The sequence below is a fragment of the Hyaena hyaena genome, unplaced genomic scaffold, assembly GCF_003009895.1.
Source record: "Hyaena hyaena isolate Hyena2069 unplaced genomic scaffold, ASM300989v1 scaffold_212, whole genome shotgun sequence".
NCBI classification, from domain to species: Eukaryota; Metazoa; Chordata; class Mammalia; order Carnivora; family Hyaenidae; genus Hyaena; species Hyaena hyaena.
The window spans coordinates 714,444-733,187 of NW_024080845.1; the positions used below are offsets into that span (position 1 = coordinate 714,444).

General features: G+C 37.2%; 1 protein-coding gene across 1 annotated transcript in view; it reads right to left on the reverse strand.

The window, feature by feature from the left end:
* The window catches only part of DNAH12 (dynein axonemal heavy chain 12), a 201,915-nt gene that overhangs the window by 96,947 nt on the left and 86,224 nt on the right, over positions 1-18,744 (reverse strand). The window contains exons 34-38 of the mRNA XM_039242492.1: positions 12,284-12,403; positions 9,216-9,404; positions 7,761-7,912; positions 4,126-4,264; positions 2,331-2,497 (exon numbers count right to left, since the gene is read on the reverse strand). Coding sequence (XP_039098423.1) covers positions 2,331-2,497; positions 4,126-4,264; positions 7,761-7,912; positions 9,216-9,404; positions 12,284-12,403 — 767 coding nt within the window. The remainder of the gene's footprint in view (positions 1-2,330; positions 2,498-4,125; positions 4,265-7,760; positions 7,913-9,215; positions 9,405-12,283; positions 12,404-18,744) is intronic.

Consider the following 18,744-nt stretch of genomic DNA (forward strand, 5'->3'; position numbering starts at 1 on the left):
AGTTTTTCCCCGTTGAGGATGCTGTTAGCTGAAGGCTTCTCATAGATGGCTTTTATGATGTTTAAGTAGTCATTCTTTAGTAGGGTGTTCTTTAACCTCCATGTTTTTGAGGTTTTCCAGACTTCTTCTTGCGATTGATTACAAGTTTCAAAGCATTGTGATCTGAAAGTGTGCATGGTATGATCTCAAATCTTTTATATTTATTGAGGGCTGCTTTATGTCCCAGTATGTGATCTATCTTGGAGAATGTGCCATGGATACTTGAGAAGAAAGTAAATTCCCTGGCCTCAGGATGTAAAGTTCTAAATATATCTGTCAGATCCATCTGGTCCAATGTGTCTTTCAAGTCCATTGTTTCTTTAGTGATTTTCTCTTTGGTTGATCTATCCATTGCTGTAAGCGGAGTATTAAAGTCCCCTGCTATTAGCACATTCTTATCTATAAGATTGTTTCTGTTTGTGATTGTTTTAAATATTTAGGTGCTTCCATATTCGGTACATAGACATTTATAATTGTTAGTTCTTCCTGATGGATAGACCCTGTAATTATTATATAATGCCCTTCTTCATCCCTTGTTATTGTCTTTAAAGTCCAGCTTATCTGATATAAGTATAGCTATTCCAGCTTTCTTTTGACTTCCCGTAGCATGATATATATTTCTCCATCCCCTTACTTCTAATCTGAAGGTATCTTCCAGACTAAAATGTGTTTCTTGTAGACAGCAAATAAATGGATTTAGTTTTTTAATCCATTCTGCTACCCTATGTCTTTTGATTGGAGCATTCAGCCCATTTACATTCAGTGTTATTATTGAAATATGTGGGTATAGAGTCATTGTGTCCTTTGTGGGATTCATGCTTGTGGTGGTGTCTCTAGTATTTTGCATTCCTTGCAACATTTCCCTCAGAGAGTCCCCCTCAGGATTTCTTGTAGGGCTGGTTTAGTGGTGACAATTTCTTTTAATTTTTGTTTATTTGGAAAGACTTTTATCTCCTTCTATTATGAATGACGGGCTTGCTGGATAGAGGATTCTTGGCTGCCTGTTTTTTCTGTTCATCACATTGAAGATCTCTTGCCATTCCTTTCTGGCCTGCCAAGTTTCAGTAGATAGGTCTGTCACCACTCTGATAGGTTTCCCTTTGTATGTTAGGGCTCTTTTCTCCCTAGCTGCTTTCAAAATTCTCTTTGTCCTTATGTTTTGCCAGTTTCACTATGATATGTCGTGCAGAAGATCGAGTCAAGTTATGTCTGAGGGGAGTTCTCTGTTCCTCTTGAATTTCAACATCTATTTCCCTCCCCAGGTTGGGGAAGTTCTCTGCTATAATTTGTTCCAGGACTCGTTCAGCACCTTTCCCTCTCTCTTCCTCTTTGGAATTCCTATGATACAGATATTGTTCCGTTTGATTGTATCACTGAGCTCTCTCTCTGTATCACTGAACTCTTCTTTCATGTTCCTGGATCAGTTTTATCTTTCTTTTTCTCAGTTTCTTCTTTTTCTATAATTGTTGTCTTCTAAATCACTTATTCTCCTTTCTGCCTCTTCAATCTGTGCTTTGGACGCCTCCAGTTTATTATGTATCTCATTTATCACATTTTTTAATTCATCATGCCTATTTTTGTTCTCCATGTTGGTTGTAGCCATAGTTTCTTTGAGGTCCTCTATGCTTTTTCCAAGCCCAGCGATTAATTTTAAGATTATTGTTCTAAAATCTTGTTCAGTTGCATACTGGGCCTTAGGGAAGTATATTTAAAAGGAGGGAATGAAGAATTGCTAACCCTAACTAAAAATTAAAATGTCTCACATGTTGGGAACTAATCATTCTATCATAAAAATGGGATGGAGGGAGCAGAAGACTTATCTACGAAAGTGCTGTCAAAGCTATCTCAAAGATATGGCCATCCTAAGCAGTCATATAATATACAGAGAATTTAAAGTGGCAGAAACATATGGTACTGATTATGGTACTTAGGTTGAAGCCTACCCACAAATTCTCAGCCTGGGAGAATAGGACTTGGAAAGATAGAATCTGGACGTTATTTTCTGTGATTGAAAATAATAGTGGAAAAGGAAAGAGTTTATTACATTACTGAATAAACACATTTCCAATACTAGATTATCCATCTCAGTGATCTAACTCACACATTCAGAGGAAAGGAGGTCATCAAAAGGTATAGAAAAATCTTCTAAAAGTTTCTGTATAGGGAAATCTAAGCAACCATTTTTCCCATAAATAACTTGAAAAAATCTATTATTTTGATGTGAGTCAAATAAAAAAAGGGAACAAAAATGACTTCAGCATGGCTAATTAAAAGTTCAGTTAAATAGTTACCAATTCCCACAGTCAAAAAACTGTCGTAGTAATTCAATAGGAGGTTGAGCTCCGTATTTCTCCAATGCAGGCATATTCATGTCATCTATAAAAATTATGCACTTCTTTCCCATAGGTGGTCCAAAAACTCCTTTGCGTCTTTTATCCAATCTAGCCATAATAATATTCTAAAATATAAAGAAGAGTAGTGTTTAAGCCAAACTTAACATCAGGAGAAAAAAAAGAATTTACAGTCTAATTATATAAGTCTAAATAATGGCAAGAAGCACTCTGTGTTTATATTCATTCATTTTTAGGGTGATATGAAACCTTATATTCAACATCAAAAAGCATTTATTGAAATCCTATGGCCTCAGAATTGTTACATACACACATATTTATATATTTATGTTGCACACAAACACAAAATATCTTCCTCAGTGGACACCCCAACATATCTATTAACTTTAACTTAATATCTAAAAGCACTAATCTAAATTTATCAATTTTGAAATTAAGGGAATTCTATAGACTTAAAAGAAATTCTCACCATAGGTCAGGTGAGAATGGATAGACAAATTTAGGCATGGATGATTTAAAATGGTGACTAGAACCCTCTCTCTTTGCTCCTCCTCCACTCACGCTCTGTCTCTCCTTCAAAAATAAACAAATATTAAAAAAAATTTTTTTTTAAAAGGGAGGGATGCCTGGATGGCTCAGTCGGTTAAGTGTCCAACTTCAGCTCAGGTTATGATCTCATGGTTCATGGGTTCAAGCCCTGCGTCAAGCTCAGGTCATGATGTCACTGGAGACTGCTTCAGATTCTGTGTCTCCCTCTCTTCTCCTCCCCCACTCATGCTCTTTCTCTCCTTCAGAAATAAAGAAACATTTAAAAAAAATTTAAATATAATAAAATGGTGACTAAAAAAAGTCTCATGCAGTACTTCCAACTTGGCACAAAGGTGGGGATGCCCAGATGCAAGGTTCCTGTCACCTATTGTCACCTAAGTTCATACAATAGTCCATGGTTTGAAAGCTCTTTCACGGACAGAGCTTCAGTAGGCAGTAAACACCCTTAGGGACCATCCAGGAAAGTCTAAAAAGAACAGATGAAATTTCTCACTCGCACTCTCTCTCTCTCCCTTAGTCTCTTTTCCAGTTAAGAAATCAATTGTGGTTTCTTCTGGGGCTTATAAAAAAGGATGGCAAAGCTCAATAAACCAGTATCCGTGCAAAAATGTTCCTTTGAATGTGGTTTGAACATTACTATTCTCTTGGAAATTATTAGTTAATTGGGATTTCTTTTTGATGTTTTTAAATTTTATTTATTTGAGAGAGAGCTCATGCATGTGTGTGTGAGCCGGGGTGTGGCAGAGAGAGCGGGAGAGAGAGAAAATCCCAAGCAGGCTCCACTACTGTCAACGTGGAGCCAGATGTGGGGATCCATCCCATGAGCCATGAGGCCATGACCTGAGCCCAAACCAAGAGTTGGGCGCCTGACTGAGCCACTGTCCCAACTGGGGTGTCTCTTATCCTTTGTTTTTAAATAGGTGTGTTTAACATAATAATCCGTATTTAATCCAGAAATTTAATTAATACAAATAGGAACATAAATTTTTTTAAATGTTCTCTTGAGCTTTTGTCCTCAAAACTTGTTTTTAAAAACTTACTTACAATGCAAAAAACAAGAGTTCTTTAGTTTTATTTAAATTTATAGAAGATTTACACACTACTCACTTAATATACAATTTCAAAAACTAATGAAATAAGGCAAAAAAAATTCATTATTGACCCATGTTTCTGGCTTTAAACTAACCTGAACCTGGTTGGCACTGGTCCGTGCAGAGAAATTAACGTAAAAAGGGAAATACCGGTCCTTTTCCAAGTGATTCATTAGTTTATCCTTCACGTACACGGATTTTCCTGTACCAGTTGGACCCACAAAAAGCAATGGCCTTTATGAAAACAATGAACATATTGTTTGAGAGGGAAAAAGTCAGAATAACATTTTTACTAAAGAAGGCTAAACTTGGTTAAAAACTTAAGTAATCAAATCACCTTTGTCTAAAAATTCGCATTTTAATCCCAACTGTTATTTCATGTAAGGCTGGAAAAAGTGAGGACTGGCAGGTACTTCACTTATGGTTATTGGGACTGTAATAGTAACAAACAATTCTTTGGACAGATGTAACATTACTGTGTGCAAAAACCCTCATAAACAAGTAATAACATGCTTTGCTTTTCAGAAAAGAAAACTAAAGCTTATCTCCTCAGAAAAGGGATGTATTTTTTTTACTTTTAGTTGGAGGTATGGGCAAGGGGGTACAATGTGGAAGAGACTAATACGGTGAAACATTAAGACAGGATTAGGCTGTTTCACAGCTAGTAAAAACACACACACACACACACAAAACTAGGTGACCATGAAGTCTAAAGCTACTAGTTATATATACCACTTAACAGCATTTTAGAATCTAAAATAGCATTTTATTTTATTATCTTTTTTTTACAAATAGTTTATTGTCAAATTAGTTTCCACATAACACTCAGTGCTCATCCCCAAAGTGCCCTCCTCCATGCCCATCCCCCCCACCCCCCCACACCCATCAGTCCTCATTTTGTTCTCAGCATTCAAGAGTCTCTCATGGTTTGCCTCTCTCCCTTTCCCCCACCATTTCCCCCCTTCTTCTCCCCCATGGTCCTCCGTCAAGTTCCTCCTAATCCTCCTATACGTGCAAACATATGATATTTGTCCTTCTCTGCCTGACTTATTTCGCTCAGCATAACACCCTCAAGGTCCATCCATGTTGCTACACATGGCCAGATTTCATTGTTTCTCATTGCCATGTAGTATTCCATGGTATAGATAAACCACATCTTCTTGATCCATTCATCAATTGATGGACACTTAGGCTCTTCCCATGTTTTAGCTATTGTGGAGAGTGCTGCTATGAACATTGGGGTCCATGTGCTCCTATGCATCAGCATAAAATAGCATTTTAGAAAAGCCTTTAGAAATATTTGTCTAAAAACAAACACTAAGGAATTCTCCATTCAGTGGGGCCTCAAGCAGGGTTTCTCATTCCTTTTTTTTTTTTTTTTAATGTTTTATTTATTTTTGAGAGAGAGAGTGCATGTAGGGAGGGGCAGAGAGACTGGGGAACAGATATCTGAAGGGGTCTCTGGGCTGACAGCAGAGAGCTGGATGTGGCGCTGGAATCCATGAACCTGAGCCAAACTCAGATGCTCCACCCACAGAGCTACGCAGGAGCCCCAGGGTCTCTCATTCTTGAATGATCATAACTAATTTATAAAGGAAAAATATCCTATGAGTTTATGTTCTCAGAACTGTGGGGAATCACAGCGGAAATCTTGTTTAGAATTAAAAATTAAATACTGACACTCTGAGTGATAACTTGGCATGAAGACAAACACAAGGACGGGTGCTAAAGCTGAGGAGCAGTGTCCTGTTGTAAGCAGTCGTTGAAGGGACCCAAATTATGCTAATTTTAAAAATTACCACCTAAGCACCATAAAACTAAAGTTCTTCTAGAACTACAGTGGCCCCTGAAACTTCACCTATATGTTTCAGTCTGAGTAACATTTGCCTTACATAAAACAATTTATTTAAAAAAAATTTTTAGGGGCACCTGGGTGGCTCAGTCGGTTAAGCATCTGACTTCAGGTGAGACCAGGTCATGATCTCACGGTTCGTGGGTTTGAACCCTGCATCGGGCTCTGTGCTGACAGTTAGCTCAGAGCCTGGAGGCTGCTTCAGATTCCTGTGTCTCCCTCTCTCTTTGCCCCTTTCTCGATTATGCTCTGTCTCTCAAAAATAAATAAACATTAAAAAAAATAAAAAGTAAATAAAATACTGTTCTCAACTTGGGGCCCATGGACCAATGGAAGAAATTCCTAGTGTTCAGAGAATCTGTGAACTTTGGATGACAAAAAAAGTTGTGTCTTTGCTTTTACTATCCTTAACTAAAATGGAGCAATTGTATCAATAGTAACTGTGTCTTTGTCACTAGAAGTCACATAAACTATTTTAAATATTACAATGATTACAGATATCTCAAAAATATCACTTATGCTTATTCTTCAAAATTGTGATGAGCATTAGACCCACTGCTAGATTGTAGATCTTAATGTGTCAATAAAGAAACACCTGCTTATGAACAGCTTAAATTTGTTCAGTATTTTAATAAATGTATTTCTATATGTCCTTTCCTTTCTAATTTTGTATTTGTATGTATTCATTTAAAAGCATTATTCTGACAAACGGTTCATGGCACAAAAGGTAAAAGAATTCTTATACTAGGAATTCTGCAGAATTGGGAAGTGCCTTCCTTTCCTTTTTCAACATTAGCCTCTAAATGTAAAAATTTAACAATTAAGTACTGAGTAACGTATAGAAGTTTTGAACCACTATATTGTACACCTGAAACATATAACACTGTATGTTAACTATACTGGATTAAAAAACATTTTAATGTAACAATAGAAATAAAATCATGTTCCTTCACGGGCTATTTTAATTAAACAAGATAAGGGGCGCCTGGGTGGCTTAGTCGGTTAAGCGTCTGACTTTCGCTTAGGTCATGATCTCGCGGTTCGTGGGTTTGAGCCCCGCATCGGGCTCTGTGCTGACTGCCAGCTCAGAGTATGGAGCCTATTTCAGAGTCTGTGTCTCCCTCTCTCTCTGACCCTCCCCTGCTCACGCTGTCTCTCTCTCTCTCGTAGAAATAAATAAAAATATTAAAAAAAAAATAATTAAACAAGATAAAATTGTCACAAAATTCACTTAGAAATAGGTTCTTCATCAAAAACAAATAAACCGTGACATTCATGCACACTATGTAAACTTGTCTCATTTAAATAGTATCAATGATAAATTATGCCTACTGTTTTAAGATAAAAATAACTATAAAACCGTTATTAAGAAAGTTGGTATGGATATGCCTACAGTACAGAGTAGGCTTTTGATCAGTTTCCTGTCCTCTTCTTTGATGTGCTCTTCTGATTTAAGTCTGAGATTTCCATGTTAATCTTAAGCTGTGAAGAACTGGCATAGGACATACTTGAAAAATTCTAAATGGGAGAATGTAGATCATAGTGCATCCAACAGTCAGAAGCATAAAGAACTTTGAGTAGAATGCATGCCTTTCATCTACTGCAACCGACTTTTGGCCTTTGGTTACAAATATAAGAAACACAAAGTGATTTATGACAGGCAACAATGTATGGTGGGTAATTTTTTGGAGGAGGCAGTGGAAAACCTGGATTCTAAGTTTACCACTAGTAACAGTTCACTCCTGGCATGTCAATTAGTTCCCGAGGGTATCCATTATCTGAAAATGAGTGACCTTTAAGTTTACTTCAAAAATCCTATGATTCTATTAGAATGGCACTGTTATATTTAAAATGAATTTTCATAACAGAGTTTCTTACTTTGCATAGGTAATACTCAAATCCATTAGAAATGTATATCTAATTGTGTCCATTGTAGGGACTATGATATCTTGAATCTTGACATGTTTTTCTCCTAGATTAGTACTTTTAATTAATTCATTCCAGTGGACCCAGCGACCTCGGTTTTTCAACTACAAGAGAACATAAGTTTTAAAATAGGTATCTGAAAGTCTCTTTTTAACACACTGTTATCATATTTGCTTTTAAAAACCTTAGTCTATCATCATAATAAAACCTTTTGGAGGAATAATTAATCTAAAATAACATATATAACATTTTATAGTTGTGCAATAGATTAATAAGCACCTATGAATCCACCACCCAATTTAAGAAACACACATTTATCTCTGAATTATCCCCTTGGGTCAGCGCTATAGCTGTCGTTGAAGAATCTTTTCCTGTTTTCCAGAAAATTGCGTATGTATACAGTATGTGTCTAGATGGTGGTAATTTTCCAAGTTTGGGTGTATATTTCTTTAGTAATTCTTATTCTTATTTTTTTAGGTTTTAGCTTTTACTTTTATCAAAGTTACGTATGCACATACCTTAGAGTCACAACTTTTACAAAAAGGTTAAGAAAAAGAGCGTTGTTCCACTCTCGTTTTCTCTCCAGCAGCAACAACCTTTGCCCCTTTAAGCTGGACATTTTGAGATTCACCTCCAACTCAGAGAATCTGCTTGTGTGATCATCTCTTTTCTTTTTAGTTTTGGAGATTATTCTATTGACTTCCCACTCTCTCTGGCCGTATTCTTAAACCTCTGTGTTAGCATGGTGTTGGGTAAAAATTTCCACACTAGCAGTCAGGAGAGCTGGACTCAAGTCCTGGCTCTGCTAGCCACTCACCTTTCTGGGCTTACTTCTTTATCTATAAATCTTGAGATTTAGGTAAAGTTGTAACTACACTCTCCATAGATTTTGTATCTCTGTGAAGTAAAATGTGCGTGAATCAAAGTTTACCACTAGTAAGAGTTCTACTAGTAAACAGTTCTGATTATTCAGATGCTTGCTGTTTAAAAGAATCTTTTTGAGAATTATTTTTTTAATGTCCATTCAATTTTTGAGAGAGAAAAAGAGAGAACAAGTGTGTGGGGAAGGGGCAGAGAGAGAGGCAGAAAGAATCCCAAGCGAGCTTCGCGCCGTCAGCCCAGAGCCTGATGCGGGGCTCAAACTCACGAACTGTGAGATCATGACCTGAGCTGAAATCAAGAGTCAGACACTTAACCGACTGAGCTACCCAAGCGCCCCGTCAATTATTATTTTTAAGTGGAGAAAAGAGATTTAACTTAAATCTGAAATTATAAAATGTATTTAAAGAAAGTTTATCTCCAGTGTCCTCAAGTTAAAGGAGGAGAAGCCAATGAGAAGGGATTAAAACACCAACCACAGGGGTCAAAGCAACTGGGAACTCCATTTTACCTGCCAATCCACCATACCTCATACATGTAGTCATAGACCAGGCCTTTTTCATCAAAGTGGCATTCCCATTTGCCCACAGAGTCCGGTACCGGGTTGTTTATGTCTCTTCCCAGTATGATTAACCGTAGGAAGGTGTCAAAAATAATCCTACCCTCTGCATCACAGCTCCCTCCAATGGACCAAATCAAAGAAAATATGAAGGAAGCCTGTGGGTTAAAAAAAAATTGTTTTAATTTAAAGGAATTATTTAAAATAAGTTTCTAACAGGGGCGCCTGGGTGGCTTAGTCGGTTAAGCGTCTGACTTTCGCTTAGGTTGTGATCTCATGGTTCGTGGGTTCGGGCCCCGCGTTGGGCTCTGTGCTGACTGCCGGCTCAGAGCCTGGAGCCTGTTTCAGTCTGTGACTCCCTCTCTCTCTGACCCTCCCCTGCTCACGCTGTCTCTCTCTCTCTCTCCTAGAAATAAATAAAAAAACCTTAAAAAATTTAAAAATAAAATAAGTTTCTAACAAATTAACTAAAATTTTACATATTAAGGAGGCCTGATTAACATATTTGGAAAAGGTCAGATCTCCAGGTAAAGTGGAATGGAGCACAACTAAGTCACAGAGAGTGTTCTCTCTCTGGTACTATCTATCCGAATTTAAAATGCCCATGCCAAGTGATCTAGGAATTTCTCTTTTAGGAGTTTAGCTTTGAGTAGATTACCACCTGCCAAAATGATGCATATGTAAAAATATTTACTGCATCACTGCTGGTGACAGCCAAAGGAAAGGAGCAACCCAAAAGTTCTTCATTAGGGCTCTATTTAATTGGATTATGCTATGCATACTAGCATACATGCAGCTGTTAAATAGGTTAACTCAGTAAGTATATAGATATGGGACAATTTCTAAGGTGTATTGTGAGAAAAGGTGCAAATCCTTATGAATTTATGTTAACATGTGTATAGTATGTATAGTACGTTAACATGTGTAAAAAAATGTATTCCTATAAAAGAGTATGGATCAAATATCTCCAGCAGGCTATTTAAGGCACTGGTAATAGTGGTTTCCTTGAGAATGGCTAGGGCACTAATATGGATAGAAAACCTTCTTTTGGGGCGCTTAGGTGGCTCAGTCGGTTAAGCGTCCGACTTCAGATACTTCAGGTCATGATCTCACGGTTCATGGATTTGAACCCTGCGTCCAGCTCTGTGCTGACAGCTCAGAGCCTGGAGACTGTTTCAGGTTCTGTGTCTCCCTCTCTCTCTATTCCTCCCCCGCTCATGCTCTGTCTCTCACTGTCTCAAAAATAAATAAAAACTATGAATTTTTTTTTTAAAAAAAGAAAAGAAAACCTTCTTTTGCCTTTTGAATTTTACTCTAGGTACATGCCTTATATATCAAAAAATTTTAACCAACTATCAATTTAGAGTAGGTTTTTTTTTTTTGAGCTGGAGGTGGGAGGTGGGAGAGAGAGAGAGAGGGAGAGAGAAAGGAGAGAGAGGGAGAGAGAGGGAGAGAGAGGGAGAGGGAGGGAGAGAGAGGGAGAGGGAGGGGAGAGAGAGGGAGAGGGAGGGAGAGAGAGGGAGAGGGAGGGAGAGGCAGAGAATCTTAAGTAGTCTCCATACTCAGCCTGGAGCCAGACTCAGGCCTAGATCTCATGACTGTGAGATCACAACCTGAGCCAAAATAAAGAGTCAGACCCTTAACTGACTGAGTCACCCAGGTGCCCCAATTTATATTAGTCTCTTTTAAAAACTTTTTTTAAATGTTCATTTACTATTGAGAGACAGAGAGAGACAGAGCATGAGCATGGGAGGGGCAGAGAGAGAGGGGGAGACACAGAATCCGAAGCAGGCTTCAGGCTCTGAGCTGTCAGCACAGAGTCCAACGCAGGGCTCGAACTCACTAACTATGAAATCATGACCTGAGCCAAAGTTGAACACTCAACCGACTGAGCCACCCAGGTGCCCCTATATTAGTCTTTATAAGTGATTCTAAACCACTAAAAACATAGAGGGAATTTAGGCTTACCAACAGAATGAAATTTGTATATATATATTATATATATGCACATACACATATACACATATATGTACATGAAATTTGTATATATATTATATATATACACATATATATACGCACATATATATACACATATACACATGTGTATATGTGTATGTGCTATATATGTGCACACACATATACATACATATATACATATACATACATACTCTAAAGGTTATACAGATGAACTATTCCTAAAATACTTTTATTTTATAAACAGGTAACATTGATAGGTAATGAACAATATTAAAAACTAGCTTCTGTAAAAGGCAGTTCTAAACTCCAGGAGAAAAGGGGATACAAACAAATTATGCTTCAAACATGTCTGTTCCATTTCTTCTAATAAAGGTGAAAAGGGAGGAGGAAAGGGAGTGGCCCTGAGCAGGAAACCCTGGAAAGTGAGGTGACTGAGGTATAAGATTTTCTGTGGTGACAAGGTGAAGTAACGGGAGGGAACCGCTATTACCACAGAGCAGAAGAGAAGGTAGACTCAGTAGAGAAGATGAAGGGATTTCTGAATAAGGTGCCAGATGATAAAGAAGCACAGAGCAGGAAAGAGAACAAAATGCCTCTTCCCTTTGGCTCCCTCAGAGCCCTGTTCTCTGGCCTTCTCGGTCACATTACGACCTGGACCACTGACTCCTCCCTAACTATGTTCTCCCTAATCACCCCGCTGGTTGGATGCCTGTTTCTGGTCTCTTAGAGCCAGCTTGTAGCAGCCTACATTCTGGCTTCACCTTAAGACAAAATTAATTCACTTAAGTTGATACTGGATTAAATCACCTTATTAAGTGTTTATCAAATTGTGATCTTTCGTAAGAATAGGATAGGTTGGGTTCATTTGGAAATGTTTTACTTTCTTTAAAATTTTTTTTCAAATCAGAATACCAGGTCAGGGCAACTTCATTATCTTCAGCTATTCTTTCGGTGCTCACCAAAAAACAGCTCTGGATCTTATGTCTTCCTCAGCACAATGATTATTTCCAGAAGCACATTTGATTCTGTAAATAAAAATCCCATTAAGCATAAAACCTACCATAATCCAAACACGAATATGTTTGCTTGTAGGATCATTTTCCAGCACGTCACAGAGTAGTACTTCAAAGAGGCGTGTAAGAGATACAACCACGTTGCTATCACTTGTAGGAATCAGTTCCTGCAAAGTGAAAGGGTAAGACAGTTTACCTTCATCTTACTTGGAGAATAAGAAATGATAAATAATTCATTAAAAAATTCCTCACACCAGTCAAAATGGCTAGTATCAAAAAGATAAGAAATGACAAGTATTGGCAAGGATGTGGAGAAAAGGGAACCCTTACACACTGTTGGTGAGAATATAACCTGGTGTAACCACTCTGGAAAACATCATGGAGGTTCCAGAAAAAATTAAAAGTGGAACCATCATCTGATCCAGTAATTCCACTCCTCGGCATTTATCCAAAGAAAATAAAAACACCAACTCAAAAAAACACACCTATGCTTATTGCAATATTATTTACAATAGACAAGACATGGAAACAACCCAAGTGTCCAGATGAATGAAGAAGATATGTGGGATATATACAATGGAACATTACTCAGTCATGAAAAGGACTTGCCATTTTCAACAACACAGATGGACCTGCAGAGTCTTATACTAAATGAAATAAATCGGACAGAAAAAGACAAATGATTTCACAGACAAACAACAGCAACAAAATTGAAACTCTTCATTGAATATAGAGAAAAAAATGGTAGTTGCTAGAGGGAAGGGGGTGAGAGAGTAGGCAAAACAGGTAAAGGGGATTAAAAAGAATAAAATAAAAACTGATAAAAGTACATATGGTTTTATAAGGTTTTTATAATATTTAAACTTAAAGAATTTAAACTGTAGGTGTGATAAAAACATCTCTCATAGATCTTAGTTTATCCTATTACACAATTGTATATAATATGTTCTTACTCTAAATTCTCTGAGAAATGAAAATTAGCTACTCTAAGAAAATAAAGTGTTCTAAGGATCGCAGCAATGAAGTCTCTAACAGCCATTCATTCATTTTTTAAAAAAAATTTTATGGAAAACATACTATACCTATATATCAGGCTAGGAGATATACAAATAAAATGCAAGATCCCTGAAAAGGATATTGAAATTAAATAGACAAAAAATAATATGGTGTAATAATGACATGATAGAGGAAGTCCCATGGAAGTGTGTGGGTGGGAGAAGACACTAGACTCCCAGATCCCAGACCCAGGGAAAAGGACAAAAAGGGAAATTAGGAGAGGAGTAATTCAAAGAAGGCTTCCCAGATAAAGCATTAGCTGAGCTAAATTTGGAAGGAAAATGTTAGTCAGGTGCAGAGGGGAAGGATATTCAAGGCAGGGGAACTATATATACACACAAATGAGGGTGTAAGCAGGCCTGGAGTATTAGAAGGATCCTGTGGGATATAACGATAGAGAGTGAAAGGAGAATGACAAGAAATAAGTCTTGAAAAGCGGACAGAAAGGTTTTAAAGGCTGTGTGTAAGGATCTCCTACCAAGAGGAGGAGGGTTCCAATGAAGGGCAAGTACAGAAGTCATGGAATGAATTTGTGTTTTGGAATCTTCATTCTGGCAGTAGGATGTAGTCTGGACCAGAGCAGTCTATCATATTGATTCAGGCAGGAAATTATGAAGGTCAGAACTAAGGCTAACGTACAAGGAAGGAGGGGTGGTCAGAGGAACCTGGATGGAGAGGAGAGGACAGATATAAAAGTTAGCAAGGAGGGAAAAGTCAATAGATCCTGGGGATTAACTAGATGTGGAAAATATGGGAATAAATTATAAGAAGAAAATCCATCATTCATTAGAAAGATGGAGCCTGCTCTGTATTATTTGCAGCATATATTATTAGAGTTTGTTTTTGTTTTTTAGATTTTAAGTAGTCTCTACACCCAATGTGAGGCTCGAACTTACAACCCCAAGACCAAGAGGTGCATGCTTCACCAACTGAGCCAGTCAGGTACTCCTACTATTCGAGTTTTAAAATTTTAAAAACTGAAAAATGATTTTATATTTTCTCTACGAAGACAGAAGACAAAATTTTCATAAAGTGGAATTCATTTATTTTCTGTGTGCAGAAGATTTTTCCTATCTCTAAAATAATATTTTAGGATGAAAAAAACCTACTGAAAACCCTCTTTCCATTCTCAATATCAGTATATGAACTTGTATGTAAGTAACTAATGTGTGTGAGTGTATGTGTGTAGCAGGTTGAATCCCCAAAAAGAGAGGCCCACATCCTAATCCCAGCAACCCATGAATGTGATCTTATTTGGAGAAAGGGTCTTGGAAGACATAGTTAAGGATCTCAAGATGAGGAGATCATTCCGGAGTATCTGACCCTAAATCCTTATAAGAGTCACACAGTAAAGAGACAGAGTAAAGGCCAGGAGAACATGGAAGAGACTGGAATAATGCAGCCAAGTCAAGAAATGCTTTGAGCCAAAAGGATCTGGGAGAGGTAAGGAAAGATTCTCCCTTACAGCCTCCAGAGGAAGCTTGGCCCTGTCAACATCTTGCTTTCAGACTTCTAGCCCCAGGACTGTGGCACAATAAATTTCTGTTGCCTTAAACCACCAAGTTTATGATAATATGTTATGACAGCCCTGAGAAACTAATACAACATGTAAAGTTTTCTCATAAAATACTAAATATACATGTGAGTTTTAAATGCCACACATTTAAAATACTTTTAAAATATGGAAAACAATTGGGAATTTAAAAGCTTTAGTTACTGTAGTTTTATCTAAAGAATTTAGCAGGAATAAATTTTCTTCTTGGTTTATTCAGATATAACTTCAAAAGCACAAAACCAAAGGTAGATATTACTATAATGGTGGTAGGTAAATCACTTTTAAATTCTGCTGTAAAAGTTAAAAGATAAAAGTATTAAAGTAACTGTAACTAAATTATGTTAATGGAGATGTAATATAAATGGATGTTAACTGAAATCAATAGGAAAAGAGGTAAAGTGGAGAGTTCTTGTACACAAATGAAGATAAGTTGTTAGCTTAAAAAAGACTGTTATAACTATAAGACATTTTATGTAAGTTCCTTAGTAACCACTAAGAAAATACCAATAGAAGTCACATAAGGAAAAAAAAAATCAAAACCTATCAGTAAAAACCCAATGAAACACAAAGGAAGACATCAAGAGAGAAAAGAAACAATTAACAAAATGGCAATAGTAAATCCTTCCCTATCAAAATTACTTTAAAGGTAAACATGTTAAACTCTTCCCAATAAAATTTAAAAAAAAAAAAAAAGTGCCTGGGTGACTCAGTCAGTTAAGCAGCTGACTTCTGCTTAAGTCATGATCTCAAGGTTCATGAGTTCGAGCCTGGTGTCAGGTTCTGTGCTGACAGTTCAGAGCCTGGAGCTGCTTCAGATTCTGTGTCTCCTTCTCTCTCTGCCCCTCCCCTGATTGCACTCTGTCTCTCTCAAAAATAAATAAATAAATAACATTAAAAAACAAACACACAATGTCCAACTGTATGCTGTCTAGAAGAAATACCTAGGCTGAAAGTGAAGAAATAGGAAAAGGTAACCAACAGAAATCAGGAGTGGCTATATTTGTATCAAAGTAGAATGTAAGTAAAAACTGTCTTTAGACACAAAGAATTTCATAATATAGTAATGAAAGGTCAATTCAACAGGAAGATACAACAATTGTAAATATATATGCACCCAACATCAGAGCACCTAGGTATATAAAATAAATACTGACAGATCCTGGGGTACCTGGGTGGCTCAGTTGGTTGAGCATCAGGCTCTTGTTTTTGGCTCAGATCATGATCTCATCATTCATGAGTTTGAGCCTCACATGGGGCTCCATGCTGATGGTATTCTCTCTCTCTCCCTCTCTTTCTGCCCCTGCCCCACTTATTCATCCACTCACTCTATCTCTCTCTCCAAATAAATAAATAAAAACTTTTAAAAAATATTAAAAATATCAACACGTGGGGAATAAGCTTAGGAATTCCCTGAGCCTGCACTAATGGATTAACAAGGCAAAAAGAATTACAAAGCCATAGAATGCACACACCCAAGCTTGGGTAAACAAGATTAGGCCCCCAGAATAGGGTAGGAGGGGGCAAAGGCCCCCAGAATACAGAGGGTGGGGCAAAGGCCCCAATACAAAGGTATATGAAGTAAGCAAGATTAGTTTTCAGGGCAAAAATGCCCCCCAATTTAGTAATACAGCAGAAAGCTGCTTTCATAGGAAAGAAGGACCAAATTAGGTAAACAGGTAAATAGGGCTATAGACCTCTGCCAGTAAGGTCATCCAGAGTGGAGCTGATTAGCAAAAGAAAGGTGCCATGTTAACCCTGAGGTTACATGTTCTATCTGTCTTATCCCCTCAGCTAGCTAAGCTAAACAGACACAGCGCCTCATGTCTGCCATTAACAACCATCTGCCCATCTGCCTGGCACCAGGATTTTGTTTTATATCGACCCAAATCTCTAACACTGTACATCTTCAAAACCCCCTTTTCCTCATGCCCAAGAGTTAATATTCACAGATTCATTGTCTCTTTGTGCACACCCATCACATTTATAAGCCTTCTGTTCTTAATAAATACAGAGTAAGGATCCTTATTCGGGGCTCCTGTCTCTCCCCACACATTTGCCATCTCTCACATTTTAATCCTGCATCCGCTTTCTTGCTGGACAAGAAAGAACTAGACCCAGAGTCTGTGACAGTAACAGATCCGAGAGGAGAAATTGATGGCAGTATAAAAATAGTAGTGGATATCAATACCCCACTTTCAATAAGGTATAGACTATCCAGACAGAAACTCAGAATAGAAACAGTAGATTTGAACCACACTGTAAATCAAATGGACCTAACAGATATATGTAGAACTTTTCACTCGATAGTAGAAGGATACACATCCTTTCTCAAGCTCACATGGAACATTCTCCAGGAGAGACGACGTTTGTTGACAAAACAAGTCAATAAAATTAAAATTATATCAAATATATTTTCTGACTCCAGTGGAATAAAACTAGAAGTCAGTAACCATAAGAAAATGGGAAAATTCACAAATACATGTATAAAAAACATGGTCTTGAACAACCACCGGGTCCAAAAGAAATTAAAAGGAAAATAAAAAAATATCTGGAGACAAATGAAGCACAAAACTCATGAGATGCATCAAAAGCAGTACTAAGAGGGAAGTTCACAGCAATAAATGTTTATATGAAAAAAGAAATCTCAGGGCACCTGGGTGGTTCAGTCAGTTAAGCATACAACTTCAGCTCACATCCTGAACTCCCAGTTCGTGAGTTCCAGCCCCACATTAGGCTCTGTGCTGTCAGCATGGAGCCTGGAGCCCACTTTGAATTCTGTGTCTTCCCCTCTCTCTGCCCCTCCCCCATCCCTGCTCGTTCACTGTCTCTCTCTCTCTCAAAAATAAACATTAAAAAATTAAATAAAAATAAAATAAATAAAAATTAAAAAAGAAATCTTAAACAGCCTAACTTAAACCTCAAAGAACTAGAAAAGGAACAAACTAAACCCATTGTCAGTATAATGAAACAAATGAGATCAGAACAGAAATAAATGAAATATAGAAAAATAGAAAAAATCAAAACTAAGGTTTTTTTGAAAAGATAAAAACAATAAACTCTTAGCTAGACTAAGAATAAAAGGAAGACTCCCATCAGTAAATCAGAAATGAAAGAGAAAGGACACAATGGATAGGATTATAAGGGGTAATTATGAAAAATTATATGCAAATAAGTTGGATAACTTGAAGGAAATAGATAAATTCCTATGGAATATACAACTTACCAAGACTGAACAAAGAAGATTAGGAAGCCCGAACAGATCAATAACAAAGAGACTGAAGTAATAATGAAAAATTTCCCAGAGAAAAGTCCAGATAACTTCACAGCTGAATTCTACCAAACATTGAAAGAAGAATTAATACCAATCCTTCTTAAACTCTTGTAAAAATTAGAGGTAGAGGAAATACTGCCAAGGTCATTCTAGGAGGCTAGAATCACAGGATACTAAAACCAGATGAGGATACCACAATAAAAGAAAAGTATAGGCCAATATCTCTGATGAACATAGTTGCAAAAATCCTCAATAAAATATTAGCATGCTGAATTCAATACACCAAAAAGATTACATGCCATAACCAAGTGGGATTTATACCTGGAATCCAAGAGTCATGCAAATTAATCAATGTGATACACTACATTAACAGAATGAAGGACAAAAATCACATTTTCATCTTGAGATTCAGAAAAAGCATTTGACAAAGTTCAACATCCATTTATAATGAAAACTCTCAACAAAATAGATATAAAGGGAAATATCTGCAATGAAAAAGAGAACATTTATGAAAAGCCCACAGCTAAATCATAATCCAGGAGGTAAAACTGAGAGCTCTTCCACTAAGATCTGACATGAGGCAAGGATGCACACTCCCACCACTTCTTTTCAACAAGAAGTACTAA